Here is a 27,820-nt window from a genome sequence, read left to right as displayed (position 1 = left end):
TGGTTATGCGGCTGCGGCCGCCGTGTACTAACCAGATGGATTTATGTATTTTCATACGAGTTCTCGAACTGCTCATGTCATTTTGAAAATTGGCAATTGAATGTATTCATCGATTTGCACATTGTAACACAACATCCGAGGATGAACTACCATGTCAGCAACTAGAGCAGTCATGAAAACTGTAACGAAGGAGAAGCATAAACGAAGGAAAAGATAAAGGACAACGACAAGGAACCGAATAAGGTCTGGTGATAACAAGGTAATAGAAACCGGGAAGAGCTTGCCTGCCAGTTCATGCATGGATAATGGGCCACGGGCCGAGCGCCAGAATTCTAAATGATGGTATCACAGGGGGAGTTCCGTTGGTGAACTGACACTTTCAATGGTGCTTATGGCAGGGCTAGCCTTTTCATCACTCGCAGCTTCCTCGGCCCGCTTTTCGCTTGCGAGTCGCCTGCGCGTGCCGGCAGCAGACTCCCACCCGAAAAGCTTAGTACGACCCTAATATTGGAGTATAGTTTAGCAAGGTAAAGACAACAATAAGAAACGAACACACCTCTTGGAACTTCATTCGCACGAGCACTGCGATTACCAAGAGCCAATAGAACACGTAACTCAGTACGCTACCAAGAGTGGCGCTATTGGTCCATCCCAGCACAGCGTTGAATATGCCCCACGACATATCGGTCTCAGGATTACAGCACTCAAGATGCCACACATTCCCGCGTACGTTATATGATCCGGGTCCATCACCGCCTGAGTCGTCGACATCTTGGCCAAGCATATTGTTGAAGGCGTACTCTTGGAAAGACCAGATAGCTTTACTGAATAGGCCAGCGCCGATGAGAAGGATCAAATTCGTCATAACGATAAGGAAAATCGTTAGAGCTGGTGTATGATAGATGAGCATTGTTGCAACATGATGATTAACGAAACCTTACTTGAGCGGCTGGCGAACTGGTAGATGAGATAACCACAGATAAGTCCACAAGCAAGGCCCACGATTGCTGCAATGGGAATTGACTCTGCGGGTTGTCCAAGCGCAACACCACCAACGAAGACGACAGCTTCGATTCCTGCGAAATGTCGCATTAGTTGAAAGCATGGTGATATCATTAGGTAAAGGCATTCAGGGACAATACTGACCTTCACGCAAGACTGTGATCATCGGAAGGATGAAGAGTACCCACTTCCCAGTCCTTGTGCCACGATCGACATCTGACGACAAGATAGATTTGTTAAGCACAAGAACAGAGGCAAAGAAAAGGATACAGACGTTGATCACTAAACGCGCGCTGGAGCTTGACGCGCCATTTAGCTTTGGCCCTGTCTAACTTGAGCATGGTGATGCCCATGACCAAAATCATCCAGCATGCAATAAGTTCGAAGATGCCTATTTTAAGTGAGAAGGTATGATGTGGGTCAGTTTAATTGCGCGGCATAGTGAGAGGAAGAACTTGGGAAACGAGTAAGGATTTGAATGTAAAAATACAGACCTTCCCAGAGATTTTCGGCCTTTGCCCAGAGATTGGACGCCTTGGTGAACCATACTGCGATGAATGCAGCACCTAGGGCGAATGAGAGGAACAAGCCTATGCCTGCACCAGCAAAGACCTTATTGCTCATGAGTCGATGATACTGTCAACATTACCACTGCAGTAACATACCTGGAATCTAAGTTTGCGGATTAAGCGTCTCTTGGCGGTGACATCTGATTCTCCTTCTGGTGTAGTTGTTTCACTGTCGTTCTGCTGAGCTGGACTAGGCTGATAGTACTGCGCGACTGTCGTTAATTGGTCTATGTCGCCATGGACGATTTGCTCTACGAGGCCAAGAAGTACAGACACGATGATGACGGCTTCGAGGGTTTCTCTGAAGACGATGAAGAAAATGCTGACGCTGAACAAATTCTGAGGAGCCATTGGCGCGTTTTCGTTCTTGGGATGTGGGGGTGGAGGAGCATACTAGTACAGATTTATCTGATAATAAACTTTCAGCCATTGAACCCATGACTTGAATTTACCGTTAATGCCGAAAATCAATCTATCAGATAGTATCCAGGGGGCTCGCCAAGATGACAAGATCCCCAGCCACCATCAAATTTCAAATATAGGGCTTATCAGATAAAATCTTACTTGTAAAACTTTACTTGATGTTGACTTGATGTGTGAATTATAATTGAATTTCAAATTCCAAATTCAGTTTGGGATTATCAGATAAAATTTGGCGATTATGGCTCACTACTTAGAGTTGGAGTAAACGGCTCCCTGTGCTTCTTTACTTTCCCTCTGAGGGCTGACTTCGAATCGTCCTCATCACTGCCAACTCGAACGTGGGGGTCCGAATTACCATTTTCACGTCCATGTGGTGCCGTCAGTTACTTCCCTTGCTTGCACTCTTGTCTCCTGCACTAGCAGGTGTACAAGAGCTTTGGTGGAACGTCACCTACGTCGAGAACGCAAATCCAGATGGCCTCTTTGAACGCCGTGTCGTTGGCGTCAACGGAACCTGGCCGTAAGTCTCTCATATATTATACTATTCGCTTGTAGAGCTGAGAACTCGTTTGGTCTGGTACATCTCACTTGAAACTAACATTTCTATTCACTGCAACTCCCCGAAATTTGGATATCATGCTTGTCGACTTATTCGGTACTCATGAAGACCTCCACCGATTGAGGTAAACAACACAGATTCATTGCTTGTGCATGTAACAAATAGCATCGATACACTTGCGACACTGCACCACCATGGCATGTTCTTTAACTCAACGTCCTGGATGGATGGAGCAATAGGAGTTGCGCAATGGTACGTGTACTTGTGTTCATTTGGTCATGTTGTGGCTCCATGCCTGAACCGATCGTCACCGTCTTTTGTTTGATGCCTTTATGCATGCAACTAATAAAGTATCTTGCTAACTGTTCATCCCATGCAGTGGCATACCCATGGGCCAGACGTTCGATTATGTTGTACCCATCAACACCTCCGGCCAAGTCGGAACATATTGGGCGCATGGTCATGCAAACGTAAGTAAACATTGCTTCTTTGCTTCTTTACTTCGTGTACCTGCTTGTGCTCTCGAAATAACGTTGTACTAAATTCCGTATCTATCCACGCAGGGGATATATGTGGATGGTCTGCGCACGCCTCTTCTGCTGCATTCTGCAAATGAAACTTATGGCGCGGATTACGATGCTGAGTTCACTATCATGCTGAGTGACTGGTATCATCAAGAACACACCGTCCTCATGGAATCCTTCATCAGCATAGCAAATCCCGGCGGGGCCGAGCCTATCCCTGGTGAGTTGCCTTGTTCTATAGCTCATGGTGGTATATTCATGGACGAATGTTTATTTTTTTTGTTCCATGTTCCATTGAATTGTAGATGCTGCTCTCATATATTTCTCCCAAAATGGTTCCTACCTGCCACCGATCTCAGGGAGTCACCCATCCCCGGTAACAAGCGCGGTGGGTTTCAACGAGAACTCGACCCTTCCGTTCGAGCCTGGTAAAACGTACAGGCTGCGCATAATCAACATGGGCGCATTCGCAGGGTTCTACTTCTGGATCGACGGGCATGAAATGCAAATCATCGAAGTTGACGGTGTGCGTTTACTTCTACCTGCTTCTGATAACTCAGTGGACTCATTTTACTCCAGACAGACACACTGCCGCAGCCCGCTGATGTCCTGAGTCTGGCAGTAGCTCAGCGTTACTCTGTGCTTGTCACTGCGAGGAATGATACATCGTCGAATTGGGCCATCCATGCGAACATGGATACAAGCATGTTTGACAAGGTTCCCAGTACTCTAAATCCAAGTAGGCTATTCCCTTGCCAGAGCATTCGATCCCATCTCTTATCGTACTACCTTTCAAAATGTTTGCAGATATTACCTCCACCATCACATACTCCGCCTCCGCTAACACCACTAATCTGACTACCATATCCTCCTATACCTTGGTAAACGATACCTCTCTGGTTCCCTTCGCCGCTTTGCCTGCGCCCAACCCAACAGACACCCTTGATCTTGTGTTCAACTTCGCGACAATGAATGATGGGACAAATCATGGTTACATAAACGATTTGGTTTATAATTCGCCAGTGGTACCCGCGATCATAAGCGCGTTGACCCTAGGCGACAATGCCACTAGCCAAGTGGCATACGGGCCGTACAGCTTTGTGTATAACTACGGAGACGTAATCGACCTTGTGGTGATGAATGCCGATAAGGGAAAGCATCCCTTGTGCGTCTTCTCTACCCTACATTCGGCGTTTGACAGAACTAATGTTACGTTCTAGCCATTTGCACGGATACAAGATGCAGATTGTCAATACAGCGACAGATTATACCTCCGATGATCCGTCCCTGAACCCACCGCTTGTCGAAGGGCAAGCAAACCCGATGCGTCGTGACACGGTAACTATCCCTGGCGGTGGTTCCGTCACGCTCCGGATCGTCGCTGATAACCCTGGCGCATGGATTTTCCACTGAAAGTCCACGAATCCTCTTCAGGAGAGACACTTACTTACATTGCTATCATCTAGGTCACATCGAATGGCATCTTGATTCGGGTCTTGCGGTCCAGTTCATAACTGCTCCCCTTCAGATACAAGAACAGGCACAGGGCCGCGTGCCCTCGTTTTTGTACGACCAGTGTACTGCGCTCGGAATCCCCGCGAGCGGCAACGCTGCAGGATACGCGAGCCCAACTGACTTGTCGGGCCTCCCGCTTGGCCCGTGGTTCCAGAAGCTCGGTTGGCTGACTAAAGGCATCTTGGCAATGGCTGGGTGAGTTCGGGACTGAAGTATTTGTTACGATATACTGACAATGCGGGGTGGTTGTAGATGCGTGTTGACCGCCGTCTTGGGCATCCTCACCGTTGTGTGGTATTCTGCTATGGGAGGTACTATCACTGAGGAGGAGATAGAGGAGGCGGTGCTCAAGCGCATCGAGGAGAAGGAACGCAAAGGAAAGTTCTTCGGTCTGATTAAGAAAAAGACCTGAATATCTGCACCATTTGTTCATATTGATCTGGTTGATCACTCTGGCTATACCGTTCTGCGGAGTAGCTTTGTCGATGACTGTAACCACTCAATAGATAGTTTAATGACTATTATTGTGATTAAGAGGTAGATGCATGTGCAATAAGTACATGCAAGTACGAGAGAAATGTAATTTAAAGTTAAAGTCAGCTTTGACAGACTTGCAGATGAGTGAACTATACGTTTCAAACTGAGTCCACTCCATTGCTGTTACTTCTCTTGATGAAACTTTGGCTACTCTTATTAGGCCTAAGTAGGAGTAGCAAAGCTTACGATAACCGCAGTAATCCAAGCCCTGTAAACCTAATGTGTCTGATTATGCCTTTAGATCCACGCTTGTCACCCTAGATATTTCGACATATCATCAATTCAAACACTTCACAACCAGGGTCTGACGCAGGTAAACGTAATAATTAGATTGAATCAACGCCGGGTCACCAAAGGGTAATGCTCGAGATAGGCTGTTCAAGGTTCACAGAAGCGTCCCTGAGTATGCAGGCCCATCAAGACAATTGACAACATTAATTAGACAAACGTACAATATATCATACACCAAGATCAGTACAGAAGGGTCACTGAACATAGAATTCAATGAATCACACGCAAAGAAACCAAAAAAAACCACTCACATGTTAATGCTACATGGCTTTTATTTTGCAGAAATCGCAGTCCTCGCTTGCTCGACGCGCCGCTTATTTTTTGCAATAACACTGTTCTCCAAATTCTCGCCGGCTGGAATGTTCTCAGCAACGTTCACAGCACCGGATCCGAAATACAACGCCTGCTGCCAGTGCTTCTCACGAATGGCCATCTCAGCTGCATTTCCTAGAGCCAATGCAAGTTCCTTTCTCGCCCCCAACACTTCCTTCGAATACTGACCCTGAGTATGGTTGTCAAATGCAACCAGGGCGGCAGAAAGCTCTGCAGCGCTTGTGAACGCGGCCCTGGCATAATTGTTGTCGGCCTCGCGAGTGCGTTTACGCCCCTTGTCCATACTCGCCTGGACGCGCTGCAGTGCGATTTTCAGGAATCGCCGGATAACATCAGGGTTCGTGATTTGTTGTACGTGATTGAGACAGGTTGAGGACGAAAGACCATTTGGTGCTTTTTTGAGTCCTTGGATGGTATCGAAGGCTTTTCGTTGGGCAAGCACGACGAGCAGGCGTGCGAGAGCCGTTGGACCCATGATACCTTCGTCCGCGATTTGGAGCGGCGCATCCACTTTTATGTTTAGGGATACAGTATACATAGGGCTGCGAAAGATCTCTTCCATACGCTCGACACATATGTATCGATCCTCCGGTTTACTATGATCGAGGTCATTTGGACTCTTGACTTTGCGTGAAGCAAGGTATGCCATCCGGAGTAGTGACTCGATCTCGGCGTTGGTGACACCGCAAGACTCAGCTGCGTGACTGAGGGTACTAACTAGTCTCAGCATAGAAATACGGGATGTGCCTGTAAGCCGTTTATACCATTGAGTATGTTCATTGAGAGAAACATGTTGGCGACAGACCTCTATATTCAAACACCTGGCTGAAAGCATCTTCATCGGGTGGCTCAAACGCGTGGTAATCAACCTCGACCCGATCAAACCAGCTTTAAGGGAGGATGGGTCAGTCGTGTAACGGAAAGACGAATGATATCACCCACCTCTGGACTTCCCGCCAGTCCTCCTCTTCGATTTTCATCCATACTTCGATAATCTTTTCACACCAGTCTTCTCGAGACGTCAGGATAGCTACAGCCTGGGTCATGGCCTTCCACTCCTGTGCTCTAAAAACATTGTCTTGAGGCGTCGAAACACCTGGTACGATGTGCGACGGCCATTGGAAGAAGAGGGCTATGACCTCACACGCGATAGAATCGACTTGTGTTTCGGGGTACCAAGGTGGGCGAGTGATGATGGCGCAGTCAAAAAGTAAATCTAGAATTTCTGGTTTCTTCTTCAAAATGTCAAGACAATGTTTTCGCGATGGAGGAGGTGTGGTACACAAAAGTCCGTGGGCAGTCCATAGAGCGCTTTCTTGGGCCATGGCGTAAAATCGAGGTACATGCTCTGCGGCTCGTTTTGCAGGTATCTCACGGAAGAATTAGTCGAGCACAGGAAGGATGGACAAGATGGTATAAAGACACACATCAGTTGCGCCCATCACCATTTGACTTTGCCATGTCGTGTTTGGAGATCGCATGCTCTCGATGAAGAAATCGGGTCCTTCTAAAGTGAATCTGCAGACAGCTGCGATTATATCTGCTATTTCTGTTACGGATGAAGTCTCTCCCAGTACGGATTCGCTGGCGAGTACGCGTAAGGTATTGATGGCTAACTGACGGAAAATGCAAAGAGGATGGTTCAGATGCTAAGAGGCACATGAGAACTCGGAGAATTATTGAATCCAGACAAAGTTCTATGTATTCTTACCGATAAACAGATATTAATGACATGGTTCTTCTTCATGTCCTCCAAAAGCGTGCGTCGCTCGGTAAGATTCCCAGTCTGCATAAATTCTTCCAGAGCTTCAAGCGCATTGTACTGTCCAATATATCGTTCCTTCGGCTGCGATTGCGATTGCGTGTACAGATGGGACGTCACGACAGCGAGAAACGTCTTCACGATCCCTGCCGCATAACATGCTCTGCCAAAAGCACTGAAGCTGAGAGGATCGCGACCTTTCCGTGTCTGAGACTCATTGCGAAATCGGAGTTTGATGGCACCCTAGTTGACACTAGTCCAGATGGTGACATAAAGCGCAGGATACGACGAGACTCACCGTATAGTTCTGCACAAACGTCGGGTCTTGGTTTCGCTCTAGAAGCTTCGTAAAGAGCTTCGTCAGGTTCTGCGATAATTCGGGTTCACGTGCGCCAAGGACTTGTTCGATGTTATTTAGTGTAATATTGTTCATGACCGTTGGAGCGTTGTGCGTGGGCCTGCAAAAAGCTGATTGGAGAGCAGCACAACAGATCAGTACCAGTGAAAGTGCCCCAGTAACGAATTAAGGCAGGTATCTCTCACAATCAAACCCTAACCCTAATCTTGGGTTTTACAAGGAAAATAGTATAATAAGACAATAATAAGACGTCCTGCATCTTGAACTATAAGCCATATAACAGGTAACTAAGTCAAGTACAATAGTCAATCGTTACAACGTGTGGGTATATGACCGAGGGTCGTGAGTTCCATTAGAGTCCTATAATCGAATATAATCCACTCCTCCGGATAGTATAATCTATCTGTGATACAATCTACTTCTTCAATAAGTCATTGTTGGCGAAGCCGAGACAAAGTTGAACGGAGATGAAGCAGTCGAAGAAGCTACCGCGGACGAAGATGTAGCACCAATCGGGATGTTTGGTGATGCAGAAACAATGGGAGATGACGCTGCATTATATGTGGCGCTTGTGGTCGGAGTGTCCGAAGGAATGTTCAAGTCGACGGTAGTGGCTGAGGCATAAGAGGGAGACGGGGATGTAGCAAGTGAGGTTTGTGTCACAGCAGGGACAGTAGATGACACAGTTCCGCTCAATCCCACACTCGCCGTTGGTGACGTGCTGGGTGCAGCCGTACCATTAGCTGTCACAGTAACAACCACAGTGGTCACAACGACTACAGTGGAAACATTGTTCGCGCCGGTGGTAGCGGCTGGTGCAGATGTTACAAGAGAGGTCGAGGAAGTGAGGAGCGCAGTTCCAGTCCCAGTGGATACAACGGGAGAGGTGGAGGGACTCAAAGCAACGCTACCAGCACCGGTAGAAGTGCCAGAGCTAAAGGGAGTCGCGGGAGTAGAAGCAACAGAGGAACTCGTCAAAGCGCTCGTAGAAACAGTGGATGCAGGACTACTGGCGGAGGAACTCGCTACGCTAGTGGATAAGGCAGTGCTGGCCTGAGTAGATGAAGTAGTGACAGTAGTGGTCGGATTGCTAAAGCCAAAGGTTGGACCATAAGAGGGGGAGCCATACTGACGCCTTTTCATCGTATTCGTCGAGGGGCTGACGAGGGTGGATGAAGTCTCAAGAGGTGAGGAAGCACATGGGTCATACGTGCTCGAGGTAGGAGTGCTTGTGAGAGATGGCGAGGCGCTTGTGGAAGATGGTGAGGCACCTGTGGTGGTCTCGACACAGTCGCCACCGTCAGTGGTTGTGTTGCTCGCGGTAGCATTTCCAGTTACCCCTCCCTGAACGCCAGCAGCGATAAAACGTGCGTCAGCATCACTTTGTGTGTCACAAGCGAGACTGGTGCCAGCTTTGGTAACAAGAGGAAGTGCGAAGCAAGACAGACCGGACGAGCAAGGCGTGAGGTCCCAGGAACTTCCAATACACTGTGCGAAGGCACCGCTAATGCATGCCTGAGCACCACCTGTGACACGGTCACGATCAATAAATAAACGAAAGCGAAGAAATATATTGAACCTACTGGTGCAAGAATCATTGGCAGTCATTGTGGCAAACTGAGCATTCAGTTTTTGCGCATCGAGACCGTTTTGTTGTTGGGAAAAGCTCGACGTCGAATTAGATACGAGCTCGTAGTAAGATGCGAGAGGTGCCGCGCTGGCCAGGGAAGCTAGCATGGCAATTAAGAGGTTCTGAGAGAGACCCATGATCGTAGAAGATGATATGTTTGAGTGAGTGTAGGTGACTGTGAGATGCAACTAGCGTTAGAATGAACGTTACAGTAGTAAGAAGAGCTCCTGGCTCTGATCTAGAAATTCGTTAGAATGATGGAAGAAGAGGCTGCAGTTACGAGTAGTGCGTACGAGATGGGGATTCAGGGCCATCTGCCTTGCCTTTATATACGAAAACGGCGGTTGTGGACGCATGGACACTCGCGCAGCAGCTTATTGTTTGAAGCCTACATAGTCTATAGACTTTCATTGTGTTCGTAAAATAGATTCCATATTTTAAACTCAGCGATTATACTTAACCGTTGTTTGTTTAAATTTGGTTTATCTTTTGGGACAAATATATTTTATGACTCAGATCGGGATTATCCGTTTATCTTATTATCCTCATTGAAATTTTGAGATAGAGATGCTGCGCCTGCTAACTCGTCCTCTTTATCTCTCCGCCACACCTTCATCATCCCTGCGTTTCAAACGGGGCCTTGCACTCACTTCAAGAACAATGGCAACCTTCAACACTCCAGACTTCGTGCGTATCATATTCAATCAGTTATATGCCCTTACCAAGAAGCTGCACTATTATTGCAGAACAAAGTCTTGTATGCACCTCTGGCAGAGATCGATCCTGAAGTGCAGAACATCATCGACAAGGAAACTTGGAGGCAATTTTCCGGACTCGAACTTATCGCGTCTGAGGTGGATCTCACAGTTTGCTGTCCTATATCCTCATCTTTTCTGAAACATTTCTTAGAACTTGACGAGTCGCGCAACTCTCGAGGCAAATGGCTCAATATTGACCAACAAGTACTCAGAGGGTCTTCCAAATGCCCGGTACTATGGTGGCAATGAACACATCGACGAGCTTGAGATTCTTTGCCGCAAGCGTGCCCTTGAAGCGTTCAACCTCGACCCTGCAAAATGGGGTGTGAACGTCCAGCCCTACTCTGGTTCTGTGAGTATCTCACTACAATCAGGCGCTCTGTAATCTTGACATTCAATGATTCTCATGCTAGACTGCCAAGTATGTCTGATATCGCTTATGTGTGATCATGTCTCACATTACGTGACCGATAGCTTTGCAGCTTTAACCGCTCTCCTTCAGCCCCAGGACCGCTTGATGGGTCTTGGTCTCCCAGATGGTGGACATCTCACGCACGGCTACTATGTGAGTTTCTTTTGCCACGTCAATGGTTAGCGGTTCTGAGATTCGATCAATTAGACTGCCAAAAAGAAGATGACCGCTTCCTCAATATACTTCCAGTCATTCCCTTATGCAATCGACCCCACAACACAACTTATCGACTATGCAGGTCTTGAGCGGCAAGCAAAAATCTTCAAGCCCAGATTGATCATCTGCGGTGCCTCCGCTTATCCCCGTGACTGGGATTACGCTGCTTTGAAGAAGACTGCAGATACAGAGGGTGCATACCTGATGGCTGATATTGCACACACCAGTGGTCTTGTCGCAGCACAAACACTGAATAACCCTTTCGATTACTGTGACATCGTTACCACAACGACGTGAGTTTTCCGCTCACAATCGAGACTACTTTCACACTGACATATATCAGCCACAAGACCCTTCGCGGCCCTCGCGCTGGTCTAATCTTTTTCAAGAGAGATGGACCCAACAGCCAGGATCTTGAGAAGCGCGTTAACGACGCTGTTTTCCCTGCCTGTCAAGGTGGCCCCCACAATAACGTTGGCACCCTAATCTCCGGCTATGAAACACAAGCTGATAACAAAATTATACCAGACTATTGCCGCTGTCGCTACTGCCCTTCTGCAGGTAGCTCAGCCTACATTCAAGGCCTACGCCAAACAAGTTATTGTCAATGCGCAGACACTTGCAGCTGCCCTTCATGCACACGGCTACAAACTGCAGACTGGTGGTACTGATAACCACCTTGTTCTGTGGGACCTCCGTCCCCTTGGTTTGACTGGCAGCAAAGTTGAGAAGGTGTGCGACCTATTGGGCATCACAATCAACAGTCAGATATGTTTTCTGTATGAAAATGCAAGATACTAATTTTGAAATCCTGCAATAGAAAACGCAGTTTCTGGCGATGCATCTGCCCAGACTCCTGGTGGTATCCGTCTCGGCACATCGGCCCTGACGTCCCGCAACATGACCGAGGAGGACATCAAGGTTGTCGCTGACTTCTTGCACCGGGCTGTGCAGCTATCGCTCTTCCTCCAAAAGGAGGCTGGCTCTAAGCTTCTCAAGGACTTCATCCGCGCCGCAACGGCGAAGGGCTCGGCAGGTGCTGCACAGGTGGATGGTCTCCGCAGAGATGTCATTTCATTCGCACGTCAATGGCCGCTTCCTGGCGCGGATGTCAGCACGCTCAAGCGTCCGGCAGGTATTGAAGAGGGCTTTTAGGTATTGACGCGTGGAGTGTGCTCGAGTTTATCAGATGTTAAAACAGTCAACGGTTTCTTTATTGCATAGCGTGGGCATTCAACATCGTTCACATCAGGGTGGGCATTCAACATAGTCTACAACTGGCATTGTATCAATAGCTGCTACATATTATGATTAATGTATTCGCAGTTAAACAGTATTTTAATGTGGTTCCGTGTCGAGACACGGCTCCATACAGACACTCGCCGAGGGAGTGTACATTCACTACAACCGGAGGGCGAGTGGGGTACGAATACGTGGAATCCCAAACAATCTACCACGGCTGAACGTGCTAATGCTGGTCTCATCTTTAAATTTATGACCGGTCTTTGGTTTTTAACTTATTTTATTTAAATGCAAAACAAACCATAGACACCGAGTTTGACACAAATTTAACAATAGAGTATCTTTGAGGTTCACTTCGACGCGGTTTAAGAGCACGAACGGGAATTATTGGTTACTGACTATGAGACAAATGAGAAGTGAACAGGGAAGGTAAGGATTGGCGATGAGTTTTCGGGCGAAGGCGCGTAGCGCTTTCCGGCCCCGGGGAAAAGGACTTAGCCTAGGAGAGTCGAGCTGCGATTCCCAGGTGCTAGGAGTTCGGCGACGCATCGAGCGAGACTGAGTTAGATTCCCAGATTGTAGGAGGCGGACGAGGTACTCACGTGTAGGATTCTCATCTTTGAGTTTCGTCCTAGCGCGCTGGTGGTATGGTACAACGAAGGAATTCGTCGTGCAAGGTGGGGATAGCTTGCATGTACAGTGCCATAATTTGAGCGTGTTTCCTTAGGTACGCGAGGAACGCGTCACTCGCCCACCGGCCCTTCACTTTGACGACGTCGAAAGGGACGTTTCGCAGCAAGTACTCTAAGGTGGAACCAATACGGATTCCGTGTCCCTGTAGAGGCTCGCGGCCTGCCGCTTTTGTTGCAGAGGCTAGCCTGCTGAGAAATTTCGTTTTCGTGAGAGGTCGGTGGGTGCTGTCTTTGTGCCGATATGCGAAAAGAGTGAAGTTGATTGGGGGTTCGTTGACTCGCAGGTGGTTCAAGAAGGCTTCTTCTGGGTCTGATAAGCCTGCTTGCTTGGCCCAGTGAACATCTTCGCCCTCTGGGGCAGACTTTGTTCGGGGTGTTACGTCGACTGTAGGTCGGCGTGTGCGAACTAGGATAGGTCTTCTCAGCGACGACTCGAGTGAGTCTACTGAAGCTGAGCGTGGTCTGGCCTTGACGGAACGTCAAGGATTCCTCCGGCGATCTCGGTAAGACGGCGCTCGTCGAGATGCAGGGCTAGCGGATACGTGCTAAGTCGTATGGGGGCGACTTAGAAGTGCGGTCTCACACAAGGAAGCTGGTAGGCTTAGATGAGCAAGTTCTGGGTATGAACCTAGTAGATTAAAGTGAAGTTAATCTACAACAATGTGTCTACTCTTATAGCGTCTAGCTATAGGTATTCTAGCTCAGTCTGTAATCTATAGTATATCTGTAATCTAAGATAACTAGACATGAGGAGAGATAAGATACATGAGGCTTAACCTCTGATCAAGCATGCTGCGCCAAGGGCAGCTGCGCATAGGTACAGGAAGCGCCAAGCACGCTCCGGATCTTCATGAAGCGACATGCTGTATACATGCGCTGATCTAGGGTGTCCATGAGGCGTACATGAGGCGTACAGCCTCCATGGAACAGGTACAAGGCCGTCTAGGCCAGGGGCGGGGTCATAGCGGTCCAGACTGCTGTCTTTCTAGGCGCGGGGAGTCTAGCAGAGCGAGGGCAGGCGTAGGGAGAGCTGGGGCTCTAGTAGGTGTTACAGATCCCTGTAACACGGGGTAGATGGAAGTTCTTGGTTGCGAGGTTCTGTCGATCTCGCATGTCTTTGACGCAGTTAGGTGAGACGTGGAGGTTCGGGTCGAAAGCGTTCAAACGGGGGACAGTGAATTCTCCAACTCTGGCCGTAGCGTAGAAGGTGGTGGTGAGACAGGCGAAAACTGAGGCGTCTAATGGATTATCTAAATTGAGTTTCTCCCATATGGCAATGATGAGATCTGTGGTATATGGTTCGCGTTTGCTGCGTCTGGCGTTGACGGGGGTTAGAGAAACAGCTGCTTTCAGCATGGCGTCTATTTCAGCGTCGTTGAGTAACCAGTCTGCGCCATGCACGATGTGCCATGCGCGGACTCCATTGATGTAGTTAGATACCGTTTTTCCTGAATAATTACCGACCATGCACGAAATAAATGTTTCAATCAATATGTTGCTTGCTGGGGCTCTCTGCTCCTCTGGGATGGTCTTGCTATCGCAAAATACGTGGAATACGAGTAGCCCGGATCCATAAGTTTCGTGAGTGCTTTCTGCGTAAGCGTGAACCATCACGTCCCGGATTCGTTCTATGTCGGTAGCGCTCAAGGGGAGGTGTTTGCCTTGCGCGTCTTTTGACGAACGTTTCGTTATTGGCTGCCATAGGTAGAGTCTGTCTTTTGCGGGACAGTGTGGGCGTAGATGGCATGGGTTGGGGGTTAGGCTCGCATTATAGGCTGTGTCCCTGGTTAAGGTCAGGCTCTCGATTGTGTAGTGTCACTTACTAGCTTTCCGACGCTTCGAAGAGCCTGTCTCCTTCGGATTCGAATCTGCGGTTGACGCAATCTCGGCGTTGGAATTCTCTCTCTCCGTGTCTCTCGCCCATTGTGCGAAACGGTTCGATGGGATGGGTGTGGGCACGGGTGCTTCGGGTTGGTTTGTTTGAAGGAGGAAGGGGGGATTCAGAGGCTTCTGCGAGGAAGGGGAGTAGTTCTGGCGGGATTGGGATGGGAGGGAGCTTGTCACATGCAGGGGGATATATTCCGTGCGAAGGGCCGTCTGCGGGGTTCTCTTTGCTTGGTACATACCGTGTAAGAATCTTGCATTTGGTATTGGCAGCAATCCGATGAATTCGTTTGAAGACCTCATTGCATGACTGACTTTTGCTGCAGCCTTTCCACCATCCTTCCACAACTCCCCGGTTGTCGCCATAGACTTTGAAATAAGTTCCGGGGGGACAAGACCTTGCGACTGCCTGCACCAAGAGCTCAAATCCGACACTTTCTGCCCACCCGATGTCGCGACCATCTCTCTTCCAACCAGGTAGGAGTTTCCAAGCTCGCCACTTGCCGTTGATGATGATACCGATCCCATAGCCAGAGCTAGCGTCCGAATAGGCGTTGAAGTCAAATACAACGCATGGTCCTGGGATTGGACGGGTGACATGGGTGGAGCTGAGGGTGCTTTTCCACCACTCAATGTCGTCTGGGGTGTTGCGAGGGGGAGTTCTGGCCATGTGTGGGTGGTCTTCGAAAATGCACAGCATTTTTTCCAAGTTCGTAAGGTACGCGCGGCCAGCTGGTGTGATAAGCGACGCATGTAAGAGTTTACCGTAGAGTTTTTGGACTTCCTGCAGAGTATGGGTCCTCTTGGACTGCCACATTCTGATGGCCTCAAGGTACTTGGTGCGTTTCTCGCTTGACAACGCAACCGTTCATTCGGCAATGTCCCATACCAGACCGATGTATGGAGGTTCATTACTGAATGGTTTATCTTTCGACAACTCCCAGATGATCCCCATGAGGACGGAAAAGAAGTCGATGTCCTCCATGCCGTGTGTGAATTGTGCCTCTTCGGCTGAACGTGGTGACCTGCCCGAGAGGTCTTGGATGGGGAAATGAGCGTCTTCATCGAATTCCTCTTGTGATCCGTCTGGTAGAGTTTCTCCCCTGTACCATCTACGTCCCCCACTTGTGATGATACCTCCGTCCTTCGTGATTTCATCAGCCCATAGTCTCCGTTTCCTATTGTACTCCTCCCTGTATTTCTTCTTGATTCGAAAAAATAGGTGGTCATCGACCCATTTTGACAGAGGGCCAATGCCTTTGGATCGGAAAATGTCTGCACCAGCATCAGCCACATTGCCGTATATGCCAGCTGATGGCCCGAAACCGAAACAGAATGCTGTATCGATGGCGAATGCATCTTCATCCAGCCGTATTGCCAGACCTGGCCATTGGGAGTGATGGAGTGGGATTGTTCTGTAGGCTTCGGAAACATCACGGACGGCTCCTTGAGAGCCTGGGGGAAGGTGCCATATTGTTCGGCAGATGGTTGAGAAGGTCCCATATGTGCAAGGAAAGAGGTCGGAGTCGACCTTTGAATTAATAGAGCTAATAGTAGGGGGAATAGGATTGATAGGATAAGATAGATTTTGTACAAGGCGAAATTTCCCTGGTTTGCCAGGTTTCGGAACGAGTGACAATGGAGCCGTTTGGAAATTTCCAATGGCCGATTTGAGATCCTTAGCTGTGAATGGGCCAATGAAACGGCCCTTTGAAAATTCACACTCAACAATTTTCTGAAAGACTTCTCCATGCTCGTTGATAGAGGTGCTATTAGAGGGCGTGTATGTACATGTAATTGGGGGTATGCCCCCAGAGAAACCATAGACAAGTCCATCTGTGATGGATGGATATTTATCGAGCAGATTCGACTCTGCCAGTAAGCGATGCCAACTCTCTGGGTTATACGGCGTGTGCGCCTTAGCTCTTCTCGCTGCGAGGGCAAGATTGAGCTCCGTGCTCTTTGCTTCCACAGCCTGAGCATTCGTGTGGGGCCTCGTGGTTTGATATCTGGCAGCTCCCTGGGCGCTGCCATTTGTAGCATATAGGGAGGCCTTGAGGGTTGATGAGGCGTCCATCGTCTGCCCGGTGGCAGTGAGTGCTGGTGCCGTCCCACGTGGTTCGAGACTCGCAACGTTGGATGTCGTGAGCGAAGCGGCCGAGACAGAGGGCGCAGGCTGATCGACCGCGGGTGCCTGCGCCCCGAGAAAAACCCCCTTGCCTTTGTTGGCGGTCACGGGATTTGTCTGGTGAGGACGGTTTGCTTCTCTGGTTGTCTGACCTTCGTGCTGGAGAGCGCGACCGTGAGTTGTGGTTGCGCTGGTCATTGTTGCCCCCGCGAAAGTCCCGGTAGCTGGACTTCCGGTATTGATTTGAGGGCGTCTCTCTGCTCGAGTGCTGCACGGTGACGTGGGTGTGTGCATCCACGTCAAGTTGTGGGCATCCACATTATGGTTGTGGGCATCCGCGTCAAGTGTGCGGGCATCCATGCGAATGGGTATGAGCATCCGCGGGAAAACGTCGCGGGCATCCGCGGGATCAACATCGCGGGCATCTAGTGCTGCCGCGGTCCGGTCCAGAATCATGGTTCGAACCGGACTTTTGGTCCGGTTCTCTGTGGTTCGGTCCATGGTTCCCTCACCAGCCAGAACCAGACCGGAAAGCGGTTCTGGGTTCTGGACCTTCACTAGTGGTCCGGTTCTGGTTCGACTTTCCCGAACCTTCCCGAACCATTCCTTGACCTTCGAATTCCCTCGACTTCGACACCAACCACGACGACGTCGGTGTCCATGTCGACATCAAAACACCGTCTTCGAGATTTGCATTATTGTTAATCAGGCTACTGTTAGCCTTTTTGAAGGTAAGTACTAATCAATTTATTCTCAAGACTCTGACATATGTTTACCTATATCACAGATATCTACTTGTTCTAGTCTATATGCTTCCTGGATAGTCATGATCCTCCACCGGTTCTCAACTCTAACAGATCTCCTTGGATATTGTCGCTCTGTCTAGGTGAGTATCTTTTTTTTTGCTTAAGTCCATGTCTCATTTTGTTACAGTTCTTGACCCTAACTATAAGTTAGCATACGTCAAACAGCGATGGACTGTGACGAAGGTCGCAAACGGGAGGGCTCGTCTTGAGGCAGTGGTGAGTACTATTCAAACTTAAGTACCCTACCGGTCTCTAACTCCAGATGTATTCTTAGTTTGACAGATATTATCAAGCGCCTCCAGCCCCAGGACCACATCCCAAGGAGCCAGAGGCCACGTCATCAACAATGAAAGCTTCGATCTTTCTCCAGCGCGGGCATCACATCAACTCTGCGCCGCAACGCACTCGCATCATCCACTTTCTCCGCGCTACAATTGATGAAGGCAGCCTATAAGAATGGACATGTGTCAGCAGCAGTAGAGGCAGAAGAATATGCAGTTGGTATGCAGTTAGACTAGCTACCCAATGTCATGTAGATGTCTTGTGAATGTTTTTTCCGTTGCTTGAAAAATTTTCGGTTCGGTTCGCGTTCGGACCAGACAAGAACCGGACTGGACCATTGAGAACCGTTCTCAATGGTCTGGTTCTGGGTTCGACAATTTTAAAGAACCGAACCATGGTTCGGTTCTTGGTTCTCGTCAAGGACCCTCTGAACCGGACCGAACCGGACCACGGCAGCACTACGGGCATCCGTGTCAAACGGGGATGTTATTCGTTGTGTGTGGAATTTGGAAGGGGGAGAAAGGTTCATGGATTAGCGGGTCTGCTTGATCTCGATTTAAGACTGGGTACGTACGATGTTCCATGTGCGAGAGCGAACTTTATCCCACAACTCCTCGTTGATTGTCCGAATGAGGTTCTCAGTTGATGTTACCGATGTTGAAACCCTCGTCGTGTTTGAGACAGGTCGTGCCAATCTTGACGTACGCGTGATGCGTATGTCAAGATCACCATGTCACCGATTTCACTGTTGTTTCGAATCGAGTGGTTCTCGAGGTGCCAGAAGAACAACGACAGTGCGTCGATGTTTGGTTGGGGCCACTTGGCTTTGCTGATTTGAATGAGGAATAAGTTCTTTGCTCGGAGGAAAATCGAGAATGATAACTCATGGTCGGCCATGGCCGCTTTCGACGCTTTGAACGCTGAGGTGGGCTGTAGCGTGAGTTGGTCATCTGTCCTCAGTTATGCTCATGTCGTTGTCGGCCACTGAGCGTGAAGACTTGAGGGCGTCTTTGCACCCTTCCGGCGAGAAGTACCATAGCTCTACATATTCGAAATTGGTGAGTTTCTGAATTGCGTATTGAGCGGGACGGGGAGTCAGGTAATCTCCTACGGATGATGCGTGCTCAAAGCCGTTCATCTTTGGCTTCTTCTTTTCAGCTTCTGTCCGCTCCCTCTCTGTTTCAGCTTCCCGCTGGGTGCGCTCTTCATTCTCCTGCGCGGTTCGTGCCCTTTCTGCTTCTGCAAGGACTCTAGCTTCTGCTTCTCGGTCTTGGTTCCATTCCACTACTCTTGCGTTGTGGTCTGCGTTCCATGTCTCCGTGAGACGGGCTACGACTTCTTCTCCGGTCTGGTTTGTGGCAGCTCCGAGGTCTGCGCGAATGCCTGCGTACAGATTACCAGCAAAATCTGGTACCATTTCGAGGTTTGGGTCGACGACTAGAGCCATTGTATTTTAAAATTAGATAGGAATAAGATTGTGTAAATTTTAAGGAAGGTTTCTGGTGTGGAAAGAAAAGAAAGCGAGCAGAGTGAGCTATGCAGCGACGAACAGTGATCGCGGCACGGAAGCAAGAAGCTTGGTGCCGCATCTCTTGTTCGCTCGAAGACCTTACTCTATTTTTTCATTCGTGCCTCTTTACATAATAGAGTGACAAAAAGTGCGGGAAATTACAAACATATAAGGCAACTAGAAAGTCCGAGGATCTAAGGTGTATGTCACTACGAGGCGACTCAGACATCACGGTGTTCAGCGACTCCCAAAACCATGACTTTTGTACCCTATTGAACCTTGCTTGTATCCCTCCGAGTCGTATAGACACCTCAACCTCAGGTGCACAACGTTAGTGGTGAACTCGGTTCCATTTGCGCTGGTAACGGCTATCAGCATCAGTACCGTGTTCCAGGAAGTGGGTTGACATACTAGTGAAGCTAAGTACATAACACCTTCCTGAACCGTCCACCGTTCTTTCCGACTGATAGGACAGCCCGAAACTGTGAAAATAGATCTTTTCTGATGAACACCTGTGTCAACAAGTGGGGTCCGAGCCTGGAATCATATGTCGGTATAGCAACGTTCGATGATTGACCCATTCACTGACCATTAGAGATCCCCAGGTGGGCAGCGCAAATGCGATGCTAGACCATCAAGTAATGCGTTTCGATGGCGGCTATGGGACCCTGCGGAATCAGCTTCGAAACGTCGCTGTTGACAGACCTGAGACATCCCCAAAATTTGCACTTCTGTGTGAGCTCGGATTCAAAATTCTACGTTTGGGCAATTGGTTTCCTCTCGTGTTGTGTATTTCATTGATGGTCACGTGGTGATAGTCCCCCAAAGGCACAACTAATCATCCTCAAGTGCGTCCGTGGAGCTGACTCTTGTATCATCACAAGTTAATCTGTCTATCGCAGGGGCAACAAACATCGTGTATCTGAATACGGTCGATTGTGTCATAGCATGCCCTCGTCCCTGTCGACATGGGATTCAAACAAGGGGGCATAAATATAGTCGAACAGGTATCAGTACCGTAATGCCGGCTAATCAAGGTTCGTGATTAAACAATCAAACCCGCATGAACATTTTAAAGCCCAAGTCACACATTTATCAAGAGAGATTAAGAACTTCCCTCCTTATTGTCGCTGGTTTACCATAACTTACATTGTGAACACTATTCCTACGGATCACATGAATTCTATCAGCTCTGAACACAACCAGTGTGACGAGGAGCGGCCGGAGGACTCGGTTTTGGATCTCAAAAATGTCCCAGTGCTAACACCAGAGCAGGAGAAGAAGCTGTGGAGAAAGATTGACCTGCGGATAATGCCTATCCTCAGTTTAATGTATCTTCTGGCTTTCCTTGACAGAGGTGCGTAGTTATCAGGACAGTTGACGTCGAATACTCCCCTCACTCTTCAACAGGTAACATAGGTAATGCGGCGTTGGAGGGGATTATCACTCAACTGGATCTCACGGGAGACAAATTCAACATTGTATTGGTACGTAATGCGTAGTTGTTTGTTCACAACATCATCAATCTTACAGCTGAATACAGATAATGTTTATTATAGTAAGTAACGTTATTCTGATAGGTATCGGATTTTTTTGAACTTGTAAACCGTAAAGGCATACTGCCTGTTTGAATGTCCCTCTAAGTTCGTTTGGGACCCAATTTGCTGGTTATCTGCGCGCTGACTGCAACCTCAAGCCTGGTTCTTAAAGCGATCAGACCATCGAGGCAAGTGTTCGTATTAACCTTTAAGTACTGTTTAACTGACCTTGTGTATTTTAGATGGCTTCCAGGGATCAACGTAAGTTTTGCATGATGGCGGCTGAATTTATCTCACGATCAATAGTTTGTATGGGGGGTAGTTATGTGCGTCATTCACTCTTAATACATTTCAAAGGTACTGATGAAGCTTATTTCCAGGACACTCAATGCTTTCGTGAAGACGTGAGATTGAGCAGTTTTTTTGCCAATTTTTTTTACTTGATATTGACCTTACACATTCCAGGTACCCTCAGCTTGTTGGAGTGCGAATCTGTCTTGGTATCGCTGAGGCAGGTTTGTTCCCTGGAGTGGTTTATTAGTGAGGATAAGTAAAGAACTTTTGCGGGATGTTGCTGATGTATCTGCAGCCTTACTTTGTGGTATCCGAGACACATGCTACAATATCGAAGTAAGCGTCCTGTGTTTGGTTGTCCGCTTAGGATGTTGAAGTGCTCCGGTAGTTGGCTTGTTTTTTGGTGCTGCAACGATTGCAGGTTTGTTGTCTCGCTCCATCATTGGCATCTTAATAGTGAAACAAATTTTAGGTGCTTTCTCTGGCTTACTAGCATTTGGGATTGGTTACATGGGTGGCATGGAAGGACTCGAAGCATGGTCCTGGATCTTCGTGAGCTCGTTCATGGCCGATTTCAGAAGTAATGCTCAAAATTCATATGCAGCTGATTGAAGGCCTTGCAACGATAGTCGTAGCCATCATTTCTTTCTTTGGCGAGTGCAGCACGCATTCGATTACACAGAATGCTGATATGTATATGATCGTTTAGTGCTTGTCGACTTTCCGGAAACAGCCAAGTTCTTGACCCCGGAAGAGCGTGCTTTTGTTGTCTGGAGGAAAAGTGAGTGGGGTAGTAAATTTTGAGAGGGCAGATACGATTCATATTTCTTTCAGAATACGACAATTCATCAGTCGGCGAGGAAAGGAAGTTTGCTGCCAAGCACGTCTGGGCGGCATTCAAAGACTGGCAGGTAAGATGCTAATGGTTTTTTTGTTATGTTCGTGCCTCAACCAAGTCGTCAGATCTGGCTTCATATCCCAATTTACATGTCAATCGTCGGGCCTCGTAAGTGATACACCTTAGATGTTCAGCGACGTCAGACGCTGACTTAATCACTCTTAGTTTATGGCATCACCCTGTTTCTCCCGTAAGTCGATTTTTAGATCTTTGAAGATGGTGTTTAACCTATTTGTGCCAGAACGATCATTCAGAGGTCTGTCACGACAAGCTGATTGTGATTCACTTATTCAATTGCATTCAGCTTTGGATATAACACGTCAGTCAGCCAGTTGCTCACCATACCACCATATATTGCCGGCAGTCAGTTTTCCTTACCCATCTGCAATCTCACGCAGTAACCTGTTCCATTTAGCGATCACATTGCTCGTTTTTGCATACTACTCGGACAAGTTGAAAATGCGATCCCCATTCATTCTTGCCGGCCTTACAATGTGTCTCATCGGCTTTTCGATAAACATATCTACCGCACCCAATGGTGTCAAGTATTTTGGGACTTACATCATTGTTATGGGAAGCTATGCATCATTGCCTGGTGTCATTTCTTGGTATGTCATTATCAGTCGTGCCATGACCAAGGCTAACATATGGTAATCAAGGCTCGGAAACAATCTTTCCGGCCAGTACAAGAGAGGCGTTGGCATGGCCCTCGAAATGAGCATAGGAAACTTCAGTGCTGTGGTTGCAGTCAGCGTCTATAGGCCGCAAGACACACCTCGGTTCGTCTTTGGGCGTAAGTTCATCTTCGTCGACATAGGGCTCGCAGCGTCGGCTAAGTCTTCTTTTTCCAGATGCATTTGAGCTCATGTTCGTCGGGATTGGATTCATCTTTGTGCCGATTGCGATGATCATCTATAAGAGGATCAACGCTAAACGCGATGCTGCCGAACGGCTCGCAAGAGAACGGGGAGAGAAAGTGCAATATTCGTACCAGGAATTGCGGGACTTGGGAGACCGTGCGCCTGACTTCAGATACACATTATGAGCAGGAACATGGTTATGCCTTGTGCTTCTCATGACTTGGTATCGAGGGTACAAGTCTTCGCAGAGATGAATTATGTTTATCGTCTCTTTAGAACCGAATACATGTCTTAGTGTTGTAATTCGTGATTATCGCTGTAATACCATTAACTTGCTTTAACTGTACAAAATATCAGAGGTGGCTTTGTCGCAGGGTCCTCATCGGTGTCATTGCTGCCAAGTACTGGTAACATGCTGGCGCTTGCATGTATGATCGGACTCCACGGCCGGTCGACCTTGCTCTTCAAGATTGGGACAACAGACAAAGGTGAGTACGATTGGACGTTCGAACGTTGTATGACTACAACTCGCTGTGTTTGAAATACTTCCCTCCTCGCCTCACCCGGATTCAGAAATGACAACTTAATCACTGGTCGACTCATCAATGAAAGCAATTTCTAACTACAAACGACTATAATGCCGCGGATTATCTACACGCACAAACAACGGCAACTTCCGAACCAGTTTCCTGCTTCACTCATTTACTTTGCTTATGGACGGTGCTCGCAGCTCTACCCTCTTCACTCAGTAACTGCCTTTGGTGTAGCCGGGTGGCGAATGGTGCAAACAGGTGGAGCTCGCACTGTCCAAATCACGCTTCATATCTTTCAAATATTCGCACATCTCAACATTCTCTACAGTCTTAATAGTATCTCGGTAACAGCACGTGTTACAAAGTCACGACCATGTTCTGTGAGGTCATGATGTCCTCTACACTCTGACTAAATACTTCAAACGAACGCATACGCAGTCCGTGTGTCTCATGGATGCGAAGAGCTTTACTCTTTGCATCCGAGACACGGATACATCTTTTCATTGCGCTTTAACATCCTTGTGCGCTTTATGTCACATGATTACCTCGTGCAGGATTTGTTCTTCCATTTCCCAGTTCCCTTCCATAACACTCCCTTTGACTTCAACGTATCACTTCAAGCTATTTCCTTCGAATGCGCACCTTATTCTTTGACCCAATCACTTGGATGCTCGTACTTATTTGTGTTTCAGTCCCATCATTCCCCTTCAAACTCGTATAAGTCTTTTTGCGCAGCCACAATAAATCATTTTCACCACATCTGCGTCTATTATCTTGCAGTTTCGGCTCGATTGACATGTAGCCTGCCTCAATTCCTCATTCCTAGTCCTTAGAATTGTCGTCTGTCTTTACTCCATACCCTGTTGTTTTTTAAAATCTATGACGTAACCTTAGTAATGCAGTTAAATAAATAAATCAACTTCCAAAAGATCCGGATCATCGCACCCACTGGGTCAGTTCTATGGGCACGATGCCGTAGAATGACTACAATAGCATTTGTTCTCGCGTCAGATTTGCCCGATTTCTTCTCATCGTCATGCTGCGCATCATAGCTATATATGTTAGCTGACCGGCAGGTGTTACTGAATTCCCACTACTCGAATTTCCGACCCATAATGCTAGGAACCCTCATCACGACCGACTATGCTGCTGGTGTTGTCGCATTCGCAGCGGTGCTCGCGGTGCTGTACAAGAAATCTTCGTTGACGAGTGGCAAGAATGCCATGCCATTTCCACCTGGACCCCCCGCCCGTTGGTTCTGGAGCAACGCTTTGCCTTCTGTCAAGTAGGTTTTGAAAACGTCATCCTTGACATGCAAAATTGATGTAAATTGCCCACTCAGTATTGCTCGTGCGCTGACAAACCTTGTTCGGGAGTATGGGCCTGTGGTATCGTTCCGACAAGGCAGTCAAGTGATCATTGTCATCGGCAGCGTCGAGGTAAGATCTGTATATACTCGGATTTCCTCGAACATTGACCGGTTCAACAGGCAGCCACAACCATCATGGAGATAGAAGGTAGATCCCTTGTAGATCGTCCTCCGTCTATCGCTGCGGGAGAGATGCTCTCAAATGGGATGCGTATTCTCATGGCTCGCTCCGGAGAACGCTTTCGGCGTCTCCGCAAAGCAGTTCATACCCATCTTCAGCCCAAGGCAACAGAGGCATACAAAGATATGCAGCACGATAATGCACGGAAATTTACATTGGACATTCTGAATGACCCTCAGAATCACCAGAAGCATGCAGCAGGGTATGTTCTTACCAAGTCCTTTTGTGATCCGTGTACAGACGTTACCTCAAGGTATTCAGCATCAGTCATTCTTCGCGTCACTTATGGGAAGTCTACACCGACTGCCTACACTGATCCCGAAGTTGTCCGTGTCTACAAAGTCCTCCATCATTTTGATCTTGTGATGCGCCCGGGAGCTTATCTTGTCGACCGCGTGCCTCTTTTGCGCTACTTGCCTGGTTACGGAAAGCAACTTACGGAGTGGCATAACGAAGAACTAAGTCTATACAGACATCAGTTACTGCGCGTCAAGAGCGAAATAGTGAGGACTTTTTTCTTTTCATGAACATACTTCATTTGTGTTGTACTCAGGAACAAAACAAAGCGGGACCCTCTTTCACCAAGACACTGTTGGAAAACACCGAAAATCATCAGCTTGCGATGGATGAGATGGGATATCTCGCTGGAACGCTCTTTGGTGCAGGAGCTGATACAGCAAGTGATACCATCTCATCTCTGAACTTACTAATGGGCTGAGTCCAGACCACTGCGGGAATTACCACTGCTATCATGGCTGCAGCGTGCTACCCTCTGGCTCAGGCAAAGCTGCATGAAGAGCTCGATATGGTCATCGGATCAGACAGAGGCAAGGCTAAAAGAATGATATTTTTCCGAAGTTCTGAGCTAATTTTGGTAATAGTACCAACATTCGAGGACTCGAGCTCACTTCCTCAATTGCGCGCGTTTCTGTTGGAAGCTTTGAGATGGAGACCTGTTATTCCCATAGGTAAGCCGTGAATTCGCTGCGCCCCTACACGCTGACATGTTTCTCAGGATTCCCTCACCGCGCAACTCAGGATATTATTTGGGTTGGTGTCTTGAATTAATGCCAGGTCATTATATTAACACAACTATGCGTGCGATCAGCAAGGCTATTGTATTCCTGAGGGTGCAATTGTCTATGGATGCCATTGGTAAGGTTGCACTTCCTCATGCTGTGTGTCCTTCATTGACTGAACTTGTCAGGGCAATCTGTCGCGATCCAATTGCCTTCCCAGACCCCGAAAAATTTGATCCTCAGCGCTGGCTTGATTCCGAAGGCCGCCTCAAGGACGATATGAAGTCTTTCACTTTTGGCTTTGGTAGACGGTAAGTTGTTTCTACCAGGAATTAACGAAGCTCACTTGTCTTTGAAAAGGGTGTGTCCCGGTAGGCATCTCGCAGAGAATTCAATGTACATCGCCCTCGCACTTCTCTTCTGGTCATTCCGCTTCGATCAACGACCTGACGCTCCGATCAACACGCAGGCTAGTGACAGTGTTATTTCTCATCTAGCGCCATTTGAGATTGATGTCATTCCACGAATCGAAGTCGAGAGGTTGAGGGAGATGATGGCGGACGAGAGTATGTATTGAAGATGTGCTACTCATTAGTCCGTACTTCTGTTTATTCACTCGTTATTGTGATGACCTAAACGAACGGCCGCATCCTGAAGCCTTTTGTGTCCCGACTCCCTATTCCGTATGACGAGGTATCGTCATTGTACGTGAGCCGGGATATATGCGCCTGCAAAGGCTTCATAATATATTGCCGCAAGTTCCTTGGCATTGTATCACTAGTTCCGCCAGATGTTCAAGAGGCAATAACTGACTTCTGAACAGGCCACTCCCTCACGCTTCATCGCATGACTTAACGGACTCACATCTTTGATTCTGCCTTCTTGGAACGGATGCTTGTAAACGCCGAGGCTTCTGGTATCTCTGAATGAGACGAACACGTTGTGCTTATGAAAAACATGCAAAGAAGGTTCTCCAGGAATGATCTGATGCTCATCAACTCGCACGAGGAATTCGTTCCTAAAATATTCCTGTCATCTTTACAATGAATCTGGGATACGACCTTGCTTATCGTGTTCCTACGTTCAGTCGGATGCGGGCCCACCCATGACCTTGACCTGCCTACCTAGCTAGGCCTTCCCATTGCAGATTGCGAATTGTCCATACGCCCATTCATTGCACAGTAGTGGTGAACACGCCGGCTGATGTTCGCTCGTCATTCAAACACCAGTTCTCAACATGTGATAGGGTCATTATAACTATGCAACGCTACATCAGCACTATTGGGACTTGTGAGTGTTATTTGTCCTCACTATGGTGTGGTATTCAACATTTCGTGCAGCACTGTTCGATATGTTCGTCTCTTCAGCGAGCAGTTCGATGAACAGCAGCACCATCTGCAACGAGACTCAGGCTGTCAAGTCAGATGGAGCGCGTGTAGAGCAAAGTAGATAGGAGCATGAAACTTCGTCATTGAAGAAAGGCTGTTGGGCATGCACAAGGACGTCTTTTGAATTCCGGAATACAAGGAAGCCGTCGGGACTCTGGATTTCTTACCGGTTGACCTCTCCAAGTCAAGAGAACGCCATACGTCTCCTTACGTCGATGACTAGTAGGTTCCCACCCTGTTGCAGCTTTGCTTTGTTGATTCGGTGCATTTTTCAGGACTAACTGTTCTCCGTCAAGACAATATTAAG

At 48.0% G+C, this 27,820-nt stretch overlaps 9 protein-coding genes across 9 annotated transcripts; 5 read left to right on the top strand and 4 right to left on the bottom strand.

The window, feature by feature from the left end:
• Window positions 1-80: 80 nt before the first annotated feature.
• Window positions 81-1,963, bottom strand: F5147DRAFT_638418 (iron permease FTR1). The gene is made up of 7 exons (XM_041432977.1): window positions 1,668-1,963; window positions 1,497-1,614; window positions 1,277-1,393; window positions 1,147-1,218; window positions 942-1,076; window positions 557-888; window positions 81-501 (listed from the first exon to the last, which is right to left on the bottom strand). The coding sequence occupies exons 1-7, from the start codon at window positions 1,920-1,922 to the stop codon at window positions 346-348; spliced, it is 1,185 nt and encodes a 394-aa protein (XP_041290892.1). The 5' UTR covers window positions 1,923-1,963; the 3' UTR covers window positions 81-345.
• A 399-nt stretch (window positions 1,964-2,362) lies between these two features.
• F5147DRAFT_746572 (Fet3 ferroxidase) lies at window positions 2,363-5,004 on the top strand (the record flags this gene model as incomplete). The annotated part of the gene is made up of 10 exons (XM_041439861.1): window positions 2,363-2,514; window positions 2,662-2,805; window positions 2,933-3,023; window positions 3,117-3,297; window positions 3,383-3,603; window positions 3,657-3,816; window positions 3,885-4,242; window positions 4,298-4,434; window positions 4,544-4,787; window positions 4,845-5,004. 10 exons carry the CDS (start codon window positions 2,363-2,365, stop codon window positions 5,002-5,004), a joined length of 1,848 nt encoding a protein of 615 aa, XP_041290891.1.
• Window positions 5,005-5,331: 327 nt separating this feature from the next.
• F5147DRAFT_266921 (uncharacterized protein) lies at window positions 5,332-8,010 on the bottom strand. The gene is made up of 7 exons (XM_041428940.1): window positions 7,814-8,010; window positions 7,465-7,758; window positions 7,181-7,402; window positions 6,696-7,123; window positions 6,559-6,641; window positions 5,672-6,500; window positions 5,332-5,617 (listed from the first exon to the last, which is right to left on the bottom strand). The coding sequence occupies exons 1-6, from the start codon at window positions 7,946-7,948 to the stop codon at window positions 5,692-5,694; spliced, it is 1,971 nt and encodes a 656-aa protein (XP_041290890.1). The 5' UTR covers window positions 7,949-8,010; the 3' UTR covers window positions 5,332-5,617; window positions 5,672-5,691.
• A 74-nt stretch (window positions 8,011-8,084) lies between these two features.
• On the bottom strand, window positions 8,085-9,909 carry F5147DRAFT_704276 (uncharacterized protein). Its single transcript, XM_041437889.1, has 2 exons — window positions 9,457-9,909; window positions 8,085-9,399 (listed from the first exon to the last, which is right to left on the bottom strand). The coding sequence occupies exons 1-2, from the start codon at window positions 9,638-9,640 to the stop codon at window positions 8,297-8,299; spliced, it is 1,287 nt and encodes a 428-aa protein (XP_041290889.1). The 5' UTR covers window positions 9,641-9,909; the 3' UTR covers window positions 8,085-8,296.
• A 132-nt stretch (window positions 9,910-10,041) lies between these two features.
• On the top strand, window positions 10,042-12,292 carry F5147DRAFT_704274 (serine hydroxymethyltransferase-domain-containing protein). Its single transcript, XM_041437888.1, has 9 exons — window positions 10,042-10,190; window positions 10,250-10,357; window positions 10,413-10,613; window positions 10,675-10,682; window positions 10,736-10,826; window positions 10,881-11,182; window positions 11,233-11,362; window positions 11,418-11,652; window positions 11,710-12,292. The coding sequence occupies exons 1-9, from the start codon at window positions 10,071-10,073 to the stop codon at window positions 12,042-12,044; spliced, it is 1,530 nt and encodes a 509-aa protein (XP_041290888.1). The 5' UTR covers window positions 10,042-10,070; the 3' UTR covers window positions 12,045-12,292.
• A 4,973-nt stretch (window positions 12,293-17,265) lies between these two features.
• F5147DRAFT_704270 (uncharacterized protein) lies at window positions 17,266-17,717 on the top strand (the record flags this gene model as incomplete). Its single annotated transcript, XM_041437887.1, has 3 exons — window positions 17,266-17,550; window positions 17,572-17,577; window positions 17,623-17,717. Coding segments are annotated over 2 exons (291 nt in total), but the record flags the coding sequence as incomplete, so codon positions are not given.
• Window positions 17,718-18,701: 984 nt separating this feature from the next.
• F5147DRAFT_762130 (uncharacterized protein) lies at window positions 18,702-19,370 on the bottom strand (the record flags this gene model as incomplete). The annotated part of the gene is made up of 1 exon (XM_041440574.1): window positions 18,702-19,370. One exon carries the CDS (start codon window positions 19,368-19,370, stop codon window positions 18,870-18,872), a length of 501 nt encoding a protein of 166 aa, XP_041290886.1. The 3' UTR covers window positions 18,702-18,869.
• Window positions 19,371-20,456: 1,086 nt separating this feature from the next.
• F5147DRAFT_266725 (major facilitator superfamily domain-containing protein) lies at window positions 20,457-23,279 on the top strand. The gene is made up of 22 exons (XM_041428939.1): window positions 20,457-20,790; window positions 20,844-20,920; window positions 20,977-20,991; window positions 21,048-21,076; window positions 21,130-21,159; window positions 21,214-21,232; window positions 21,278-21,297; window positions 21,352-21,375; window positions 21,437-21,511; window positions 21,561-21,601; window positions 21,654-21,686; window positions 21,738-21,817; window positions 21,870-21,918; window positions 21,975-22,046; window positions 22,100-22,176; window positions 22,229-22,271; window positions 22,329-22,353; window positions 22,405-22,419; window positions 22,468-22,526; window positions 22,579-22,771; window positions 22,823-22,956; window positions 23,015-23,279. The coding sequence occupies exons 1-22, from the start codon at window positions 20,610-20,612 to the stop codon at window positions 23,206-23,208; spliced, it is 1,485 nt and encodes a 494-aa protein (XP_041290885.1). The 5' UTR covers window positions 20,457-20,609; the 3' UTR covers window positions 23,209-23,279.
• A 1,500-nt stretch (window positions 23,280-24,779) lies between these two features.
• F5147DRAFT_579921 (cytochrome P450) lies at window positions 24,780-26,702 on the top strand (the record flags this gene model as incomplete). The annotated part of the gene is made up of 10 exons (XM_041431513.1): window positions 24,780-24,841; window positions 24,899-24,995; window positions 25,046-25,308; window positions 25,360-25,609; window positions 25,660-25,786; window positions 25,826-26,074; window positions 26,122-26,156; window positions 26,215-26,261; window positions 26,314-26,436; window positions 26,486-26,702. 10 exons carry the CDS (start codon window positions 24,780-24,782, stop codon window positions 26,700-26,702), a joined length of 1,470 nt encoding a protein of 489 aa, XP_041290884.1.
• Window positions 26,703-27,820: the final 1,118 nt, after the last annotated feature.

Source organism: Suillus discolor (genome assembly GCF_016758755.1).
Source record: "Suillus discolor strain FC423 chromosome Unknown F5147scaffold_41, whole genome shotgun sequence".
Classification (NCBI taxonomy): domain Eukaryota; kingdom Fungi; phylum Basidiomycota; class Agaricomycetes; order Boletales; family Suillaceae; genus Suillus; species Suillus discolor.
Note: the sequence above shows the minus strand (reverse complement) of the source record. Positions and strands in the feature narration are given on the sequence as shown.

Coding starts and splice junctions, on each gene's coding strand:
- F5147DRAFT_638418 (XM_041432977.1), bottom strand. CDS start 1,922: ATGGCTCCTCAGAATTTGTTCAGCGTCAGCATTTTCTTCATCGTCTTC. Junction 1,219..1,276: donor GCGCGCGTTTAGTGATCAAC/GTCTGTATCCTT, acceptor TCTTGTCGTCAG/ATGTCGATCGTGGCACAAGG. Junction 502..556: donor TGCGAATGAAGTTCCAAGAG/GTGTGTTCGTTT, acceptor CTCCAATATTAG/GGTCGTACTAAGCTTTTCGG.
- F5147DRAFT_266921 (XM_041428940.1), bottom strand. CDS start 7,948: ATGAACAATATTACACTAAATAACATCGAACAAGTCCTTGGCGCACGT. Junction 7,759..7,813: donor CGTTTGTGCAGAACTATACG/GTGAGTCTCGTC, acceptor AGTGTCAACTAG/GGTGCCATCAAACTCCGATT. Junction 6,501..6,558: donor CCAGGTGTTTGAATATAGAG/GTCTGTCGCCAA, acceptor AACGGCTTACAG/GCACATCCCGTATTTCTATG.
- F5147DRAFT_704276 (XM_041437889.1), bottom strand. CDS start 9,640: ATGGGTCTCTCTCAGAACCTCTTAATTGCCATGCTAGCTTCCCTGGCC. Junction 9,400..9,456: donor TGCCAATGATTCTTGCACCA/GTAGGTTCAATA, acceptor ACCGTGTCACAG/GTGGTGCTCAGGCATGCATT.
- F5147DRAFT_704274 (XM_041437888.1), top strand. CDS start 10,071: ATGCTGCGCCTGCTAACTCGTCCTCTTTATCTCTCCGCCACACCTTCA. Junction 10,191..10,249: donor CCTTCAACACTCCAGACTTC/GTGCGTATCATA, acceptor CTATTATTGCAG/AACAAAGTCTTGTATGCACC. Junction 10,358..10,412: donor TCGAACTTATCGCGTCTGAG/GTGGATCTCACA, acceptor AACATTTCTTAG/AACTTGACGAGTCGCGCAAC.
- F5147DRAFT_266725 (XM_041428939.1), top strand. CDS start 20,610: ATGAATTCTATCAGCTCTGAACACAACCAGTGTGACGAGGAGCGGCCG. Junction 21,376..21,436: donor CTCAATGCTTTCGTGAAGAC/GTGAGATTGAGC, acceptor TACACATTCCAG/GTACCCTCAGCTTGTTGGAG. Junction 22,772..22,822: donor TTGCCTGGTGTCATTTCTTG/GTATGTCATTAT, acceptor ATGGTAATCAAG/GCTCGGAAACAATCTTTCCG.